The 8,614-nt window shown below is 37.6% G+C and overlaps 2 protein-coding genes across 2 annotated transcripts in view; one reads left to right on the top strand and one right to left on the bottom strand.

Annotated features, from left to right (window-relative positions):
- Positions 1–2,721, top strand: part of LOC122057362 (uncharacterized protein SYNPCC7002_A1590) — a 17,248-nt gene extending 14,527 nt beyond the window's left edge. Inside the window, exon 6 of the mRNA XM_042619432.1 lies at positions 2,332–2,721. Coding sequence (XP_042475366.1) covers positions 2,332–2,403 — 72 coding nt within the window. The 3' untranslated portion in view covers positions 2,404–2,721. The remainder of the gene's footprint in view (positions 1–2,331) is intronic.
- A 604-nt stretch (positions 2,722–3,325) lies between these two features.
- LOC122057361 (pheophorbide a oxygenase, chloroplastic) overlaps positions 3,326–8,614 on the bottom strand; it is a 6,936-nt gene continuing 1,647 nt past the window's right edge. Inside the window, exons 4-7 of the mRNA XM_042619431.1 lie at positions 8,149–8,285; positions 4,893–5,052; positions 3,914–4,192; positions 3,326–3,800 (exon numbers count right to left, since the gene is read on the bottom strand). Of these exons, the coding sequence (XP_042475365.1) occupies positions 3,546–3,800; positions 3,914–4,192; positions 4,893–5,052; positions 8,149–8,285 (831 nt within the window). The 3' untranslated portion in view covers positions 3,326–3,545. The remainder of the gene's footprint in view (positions 3,801–3,913; positions 4,193–4,892; positions 5,053–8,148; positions 8,286–8,614) is intronic.

Genomic DNA, 8,614 nt, shown 5'->3' with positions numbered 1-8,614 from the left:
AAAAAGAAAAAAAAAGAAAAAAAGAAAAAAAAAGAAGATTGGGTGTCATGATTTCTGTGTGGAGCTTTCACTGGCCCTAAGATCTGAGATATTATTTGGTTGGAAGGATGGGGACTTGGCTTAGCTGGTGGAAGAAGTCTCGTGGTAAATAACACCCTTGCAAGCTTGCTTATATACCTGACATCGTTATTTAAGAGGTAACAGGATGGGGGTTTGATGTCCCAAGACAGTAGGTGGTTTGGGGCACTCCTAGGGTAAGTATGTCAAGAGTTTGGTGTTGTAGATTGCGTGGTGTGGATGAAGGTGGAGAGACGTGTTAAGTTTTGAATACCATTAAGGTGTCGTCTTCAATATGATACATGTGCATTGAAAGAGATCATGAAAGACGCATGAAGGCTTTGTTTTTGATAAGAGGTGGGGTTTATAGTGCGTAACATGAAGTGGTTAGGTTTTGGGGGGATCATTGGCATGAGAGTGGAATATGTGTGAAGCTCAATGCTTGTTAGCAGTTCTGAAGAGAATCAGTAAATCAATACTTGAGAATGGAAAGGTGGTTTACATCTTATAAAGTGATAAACTTAGGGCCCGTTTGATAACGTATCAAGAAATGCGTTTCTGCCGTTTCTGTTTCCAGAAACAGCAGAAACGGAGCAAAAAGCGTTTGATAAAACTGTTTCATTTCACTTATTTTTAGAAATAGAAATAGAAATTTTTACTTATTTATGATTCAAGAAACGACCCAGGCGAAACAAGTTGAACTTGTTTCGCTGTTTCTGGAAACGACTTGTGGCAATTCTTTCATTGGTTACCATCGACTTCTAAAAACATGACTTATCAAACACCTTCAATTCTGTTTCTGTTTCTAGAAACGGAAATTTATGTTTCTGCCGTTTCTTGAAACTGAAATGGCAGAAACGTTATCAAACGGGCATGTTTGATAACGTTTCAGAAACATAAATTTTCGTTTCTAGAAACAGAAATGGAATTGAAGGTGTTTGATAAGTCATGTTTCTGGAAGTCGATAGTAACCAGCGAAAGAATGGCCATGAGTCGTTTCCAAAAATGGCAAAACAAATGGCGAAACAATTATGGGTCGTTTCTTGAACCATAAATAGGTAGAAATTTCAATTTCTATTTCTGAAAACAAGTGAAACGAAACAGTTTTATCAAATGCTTTTTGTTCCGTTTCTAGACACATAAATGGCAGAAACGTGTTTCTTGAAACGTTATCAAATGGGCCCTTAGTTATTGTTAGATTCCATTCCAAAAGTCTAGACTGGTAGGAGAGACCAAAGATAAATGAAGACACGAAAGTCCCATTCTTTAACTGATGGGGGATATCAACAGTCCCCATCACATGTAGGCATGTGTAGGCAGATCAGAACAATGCATACATGTGGAATGATGCATGGAGGCAGGATCAAAAACCTGCTCTGGTACCATGTCAGTTGATTCGAAAACCAAAAATATGAGGCAGGTTTGGAGTGTGATAGAGTGACACAAACACACCTGCATGATTCCCCCTCCATTTTTGGATGAGTAACTTGTTTTGCTTTATCAGCCATTTCATTCAATTTCGTGCATTTTGATCAAGATTTCATTTTGATGCGTTCTGTGAGACTGTTAGAGGAGGGCCTGAAGGAACTTGTGGAAGAGAACAAGGATGGATATCCTGGTCGAGCTCATGAAAAAATGTATTGTATGTGTCCATTTTACCACAATTAGTTGCCAAATCAATCAATATTCCTTGAGTGAGTTGGTATTTGTTAGGATGAATGATAAGTATTGCAGATCAAAATCCACTAAGTGCAACTGAACTAACAGTGTCATTCACTTTGGAAATTTTATGAAGAGAATGACTTTCTTTGGCAAGCTTCTGATGCACATATGCTAGCTTTCAGCTTCATTGTTTTGGGAAATATCTAACTATTTAATATATGATAACATTTCGCCTGCAATCTGTCTATTATCATTTACCTATGTATCTGCACACTGTTAACATTTCCCCCGCAATCTGTCTATTATTATTTACCTACGTATCTGCACACTGAATTAATTAACTATTTGTATCTTAGTGGACAATCACTTCATGTTACGCTTACTTTGTGAGGAAAACATCATCCTTCTTGTCATGCTTTCTGTCGGGAAAACATCATCATCCTTGGATGGGTTTATAATGCGAAAATTGTTTAGAGGCCAGAAAATTTTTGTTTCTGATGGATGGGATATTGTCTTGATTCTTTTGTTTGATGGCTGTTCAGCTGGTACAAGTATTGGTTACCTCATCAGGCATACTTAATGAGATTTTGTTTTGTTTTTATGGTTATTCAGCTTGTCAAGGATTACCAGGCTTGGGCTTCTGGTGACACTTCGAGGCAGCCTCTTGGGACTGGGGAGATTTGATGATACCTGCATCTCTGCTGCCCTGAACCTGGTCCTGTGGACTTGACATACATCAGCCTGTATAACAAACATGGAGAATGCTTTCCTCTTTTTTTCTTTTCTCTCAAATCCCTTCTTGCGCTTCTGTTTACATGCATGGAATCGGTCCCGGTGCCCCAAAAAAGGAAGAAAAACATATCCCTTGAAAGGATGGGGATGCTTTCTCGTTGTATCAATTGATACTTAGTACTTTAGAAAGGATGGTTCTAATTGGTTGCATGACATGAAGGCTATTATTGTGGCTTTACAATAGGCAAAAATTGACCTCTATTCATGAAAGTGAGCAAAGTTAGTAGTTATTGAATTGTAAGATTCCATCAACCATCAAGTGGAATTAGATCAAACCGTCATGTGGGCGGAACATACAGTTTTTTCTTGATTAAGGAATCAGTTATAGAATTGCTCTTTGTAAGAATAAATTGGAAGCTCCATTCTAGAAAATATGTAAAAAATGGGCTATATTAACCCAATAATTACAAGAAAACAAATTTCTTTCTACCCAGAACGTGTTGTGGATGTGGGGAGGTTGAAATTTCCTATGATATCCTCTCAACCTGAGCATTGACTCTGCATTTGGAACGGACAAAACAGCACAAAAACCGGCTGATGACCATCAGAACGTATTCAAAATTAGATGGTCCGTTTTGTGTGTTAACCTTTCCAGCCACGATGGAGGCTCAATGTGTATCTAGATGGCTGGTAAGACCCAGGCATGCACCTGAATACCTAGTCAAATATGGCTAATTTTTTGTTTATTGGTTTCTTATTTTTTTTTTCAATGGAAACTCAGTTTGTTGCTTAAAACTTTAGATCTTCCTTTGAAATTTACCAATAAGATGGGGCACTCCCATCTGCATGCCCTGCCAGAATGAAAAGGCAGAAATAACAGAAAACCATGAGCTGTGTTTCCTTTCTGTTGCTTCTCACTCATCGATCCATTTCATCATGTGCATAACTGCATACTATGACTCCAAAAATATATAGACAACTTGTAATTCTAACTAATTCAGCTATAATGCAAGACATGTTGTAAACTAGTTCTGTGCCCTTGGTAATTTTCTTTATATTCTTTTCTTCACTTCCATTGCTCCTTTTTCTTTCGGCTATTCAATCTCGCCGTGTACATAGTCTATGAATGTGAAATTCTTTTGGAGTTCATGCAAGGCATAAGCCAAACCAGCACTCAGGAGGGCAAGCATGCCTATAATGGTACGTAGCTTCATCTCTGAAGGAATCCCTGCTGTTGCACAGCACAAGACAGTCACACTCACCAGCACTTTCAGTAACAATTGGAATGTATTATAAGCTCCTTTACATGATGAGCACTTAAGAGTGTGCTGCTCAAATCTATCCAACATCTGCAAGATTAGTGGAATGTGTATCAATCAGAATGACAAAAATGAAGAAGTGACCTAAAGCTTAGAAGAAGAATGTATGTTGATTACATATGGACATGAGATCGAAAGAGCACCTGCTGCTTGGGTAAGATTGTAGATGGCAAAGGTTGTTGCGTAGTGATGCCAATCCATTCAGGTTGACTGTTGCCATGTCGTCGCAACCAATTCCGAAATGCCAAGACAAAACGATCTGCTTGGGTAGGCGTGAATGTGATTTTTGAGTACTGCTTGTTAACATCAGCTGAATCCTCCATGGATTTTGAGAGGAAGATCTTCTCCTGACCCTGAAGTACAATCATGTCACCATCATAGACCTTGTTTGAAGTCCAGTGCTCATGCCATCTAGGGACTACCTGACATCACCAACAAGATTCTCCTATTACATGAGAATGGAGGCAAAAACACTTGCCTGGAAAAGAATGGGAAAAGAGAAAGAAGAGATGATCATGTTTATATAGCATCTCCATGAATCAAACCAAGGCCTGTAAAACACAAGATATTCATGCTTATTTGTTATTCAAATTTAAGATTATCTACTAAGGCATTGTAATTGAGTTGCAAAGCACAAAACAACTTCTCAGAATTGTAGAGGGTTTGATCTACTGAAAAAGGGATTGGGTTTGTTGTGAGCCTGTGGAAATAACATTGTAAGGGTTTGATTGGCACCATTAGAAGATCAATCGTTGATAGTGGAATTCCAAGAGTAAGGAGATCTTGGGAGAGGATGTAGGTCAAGAGGACCGAGTCACTATAAACTCTCTCTTCCCTCGTGTGATTGCTTGAGTTTCCATTTTCCCTTTGCAACCTTGAAGTCAGTTGAAAAGTTTAGAAATGTCATTCAACACCCAATCCATCCCCTCTTGGGTCACCATACCAACCAACATACTCAAACTAAAACAAACTAAGCATCTATAATGCACATGAAAATATGGAGAGATAAACATGACAAGAAGTAGAATACTGAGAATTAGCTAAATGATAACATGATTTTGTTGTTCTATACAAGATCATAACAAAAATAAAATACAAAGAGGAAAGGTAGAAAGCTCTTACCTGCCACCAGGCTGGGCCAGGCATTGTGAACTGGAAAAAGTTTCGAGCACTACAAACAATTGAACGAGTCTTCCCTGGTGCCATTGGTATATTGAAGGAACAAATCCATATTATCCATTTTTGATCGCCAAATATAGGGAGCTTTGTGTCTATTTCTATTCTGAAAGAAATAAAAACAATATAAAGGATTCATTTTTCTTTATACTAGGATTAAATCCAATTTGTATAAATATATTTACTAAACCACCAAATTATATAACATTCAACCAAAACATTTTCCTTGGTCACTTTGTTTTTTTGTTTTTTTTTTGATAGGTAGGGATGGAAGTAGGTAACAGCCAGGAGACTCGAACTCGAGACCTCCTGGCGAGCATGGGATTTTTGCACACCACAGCTCACCAACTATGCTAGGCAGTTGTTGTTTTGGTCACTTTGTTGATTAAAATGGAATTCTGCACAAGGCAATGACAGTGAGACACTAGCTGAAAGCTTTAACAGAAACATGAACCTACTGTCACTTTTTCATTTTTCTTTCTTATTCTTATGGGATGAATAACCATCGGTGAAACTATCCCATATCAGCCCCTTAGTCATTGAATTGGACTCTCCTTTTATTCTCAGCCATCATAAACGAACAGAAAGAGTAAAGACAGGTTTAAGAGTTTCTACAAACTACTCAATGAAAAACCCAGAGGGCATGTTAGTTTAGGAGGGTAAAGTTCTAAAAGAAATGCATATCACATGTACATCTATGGAATCAGGTTGCCTAAATTTGTAGAGGGGCTTTGAGAAAGATGAATATAGCGAAAGCTACAGTGCCTAATAAAAAAAACAAGGGAGATATATGGAGAAGCACCATATACACCAGGATCAATCTTACGAACCATACTATAAAACTCTAGGAGGAAGAGCTTGGGAGCAGGTTAAGAAAAAAAGCTAGAGTATCAAAAATTGGTTGGTTATAGCAAGGGAGAGCCATTGAAGCTATTTTCTTACTTAGGATTGTCAAAAGAGAAGTTTTGGATAGAAAAATGAAAGACATTCATGTCTAAAATGGTCACATTGACTTACAGACAGCATTAACATATATAATATATAACTAGAGATATCATGTTTGAGTTCTAAAAAAAGAAGGGTTAAAATAGATATGTTGACATGATTGAGGAGTGGATTGTCAAGCTATAACTAGTTCTAGAATAACAGGAAAGAGACAAGCATGTTTTGAATTAAAGTAGGTTTACCCTAGGGGTCAGTATTGTGCTTGTACCTCCTACATTTATTATGATAGAGTATTAGAGTTAACTATTCCAACTTATAGATGATGAGGAGTTAACTATTTAATGATATAATTGTTGACTGATGAGATTAAGGAAGATGTAGACGCCACATGAGTACTATGGAGGCATGCAAAAAACATAAGAAGTTCCAAGACAAAATGGAAGAGAACAAAAATTATATGGAGTCAACTTTTGTGAAAATAGGAGTTGAAATGGAGTGGCTAAGAAATAACCAAAAGAGGCACTCTGCTATCTTAGATTCATCATCAGTAAGTAGTGAAAGATTGACCAAAATGCTGCATAAAACCAGAGTTGGAGAAACAAGTGGAGAAGTGATTGGAGTATTGTGTGATTGATGCTCCTTCCATTAAAATTAAATGGTAGTCTTATAAGTAATAACATGACTATAATACCACCATTACATTTAGAACAAAAGCTATATTGACAACTTATTAAAAAAAAAAAAAAAAAAAAAAGGTGGGGGGGTGGGTTTGCCGAGGGGGAAGGGGGCAGACATATGCCTAATTTGACAAGGTCATATTTTTCTGTGTCATATGGCAGAATTTGAATGGGCACAACAGGGTTAATGGGATAGATGACCATATGCCCATCCTATCCCCAAAATTTCAGCCAAAAATATGCATGGGAAGGGGTTAAAAGTTTCATAAATTACAAGAATGACATTTCACAATAAAGGAATCTAATGGAAATTCTGCAATTTTATCCACTGTGAACTCAATTTTAACACACTTCCAACACTTGTTTGAGATGAAAATTGACCAATGAGATGGGGCCCTATATCACATGGACCTACTACCCATGTTTGCAATGCTATAGTTTTGTGATGTCAAGCATGTCACAAGCCTCCACATCAAGGCTAGAAAGAATTGATAAAAAAGTAGAGCATTCAAATGGCTTAGGAATAGCACTAATAGGTGATCAGTGAATCAACTGACAGTTCAAATCTTTTGCAACAAAAACAAACGAAGGCGCTGAGGAAGAGTGATCTGGTGCAATTTGGAGGTTTGAAGCGGACAACGGGAGGGCTGGAAAGGACTTTAAGTGTCAACTCTGGATGAAACTAGTTGAGTTGAGTATTTCAATTTTCAAGGTGAGATATCCATAATAATCTCAAAGCTTTAGCTTGTAAACCTGTAACTTCTACAAATTCTAATGATATAAACAGGTCATTGGTCCATTTTCTGAGCCATATGGCCCCAAGAAACTTGACAAATCTGGGTGCATCAATATCCTAGTGGCTGTAGTATCAAATATCTCCCTGCCCCCTTCTTCCTCCCTTTTTAAATTTATCCACATAGACATTTTCCTCTCCCCCACCCCGTCCTCTGACTCCTCTTCCAATGAATACTCTCAGCCCTTCACTTCTTACCATCATGATATTTCCACTCAGAGACCTAGTCCATGTAGAGCTTAGCCCATGTTTCAGTCCCTAACCTTGTTTATTTTTATTGATCTGCTTTTCACCTGTATACCCTCTGCAACTAGGCTACTGCCTCACTCCTTAGTGTCGAATCAGAATTATAAAAGGGCACCGAGATACACAACAATCATAAACCCCAGGATAAGGAATTTGGAATGCATCATGAAGCTCTCTAAAGTCACACATGCATTTCAGACATTTCATCATGAGGCCTGCACAACTCTTCTGAGGCATCAGATTTTTTTCATGTGTGATGCCCAAGGCACAAACCACGGTATGATTTAAGAATAAGCTTAGTTTCATCGGATCAAATTCAGTTAACTATATATACCCACAGCTCAATGAATATGCCTTATCTTTTAAGCAAGTTTGATGCCCCCACATCTTGTTTTGGCATTCGAAAACATTGCATCAATACAGTAGAATTGTTCGCATAAATTCAAGAATATCAATATATAGATTTCTAAGGAATGAAATGAACTAAGGAATCCGACTTATATGAAAACTGCGTCATCATTAAATGAGACTGAAAACTCACTTATTCATATAATAACAAGGTGCAACAAATTTAGCACTAATTCGTGGGTTCCCCTCATTTGCGCCAGCAAAGCCCCAAACACCACTGTCCTCCAACTTAAATGGCAAAGGCTTCGCTCTGTCCCTTCTCCCTGTGACCTGTAGCATGATTCCTTTTCATAAGAAACATGCATAATACATACATACATATTCATTAACATTTTTAAACTTTTGATAAAATCAGGAGATCCTTTGTCTATTATTTCCAACAATGATTCTGTAAAATGTCCATAGAGGATTATGATTTAGGTTTAATTTTATAAGCAGCAAGGTTTTTCATGGTGGTTTACTATAGTACTAGATCAACAGCTGTAAGTATCAAATCTTGAATAGTAAGAAAATTTATAGGATAACCTCATATAGCTGTATGCATAATTTTATTGTTCATAACCTCTCTAAATCTTCACCCCCCCTGCCCCTCCCCCAAC

This window comes from Macadamia integrifolia, chromosome 12, assembly GCF_013358625.1.
Source record: "Macadamia integrifolia cultivar HAES 741 chromosome 12, SCU_Mint_v3, whole genome shotgun sequence".
NCBI classification, from domain to species: domain Eukaryota; kingdom Viridiplantae; phylum Streptophyta; class Magnoliopsida; order Proteales; family Proteaceae; genus Macadamia; species Macadamia integrifolia.
The sequence above is the reverse complement of the archived record's forward strand: the minus strand, read 5'-3'. Positions and strand labels throughout refer to the sequence as shown.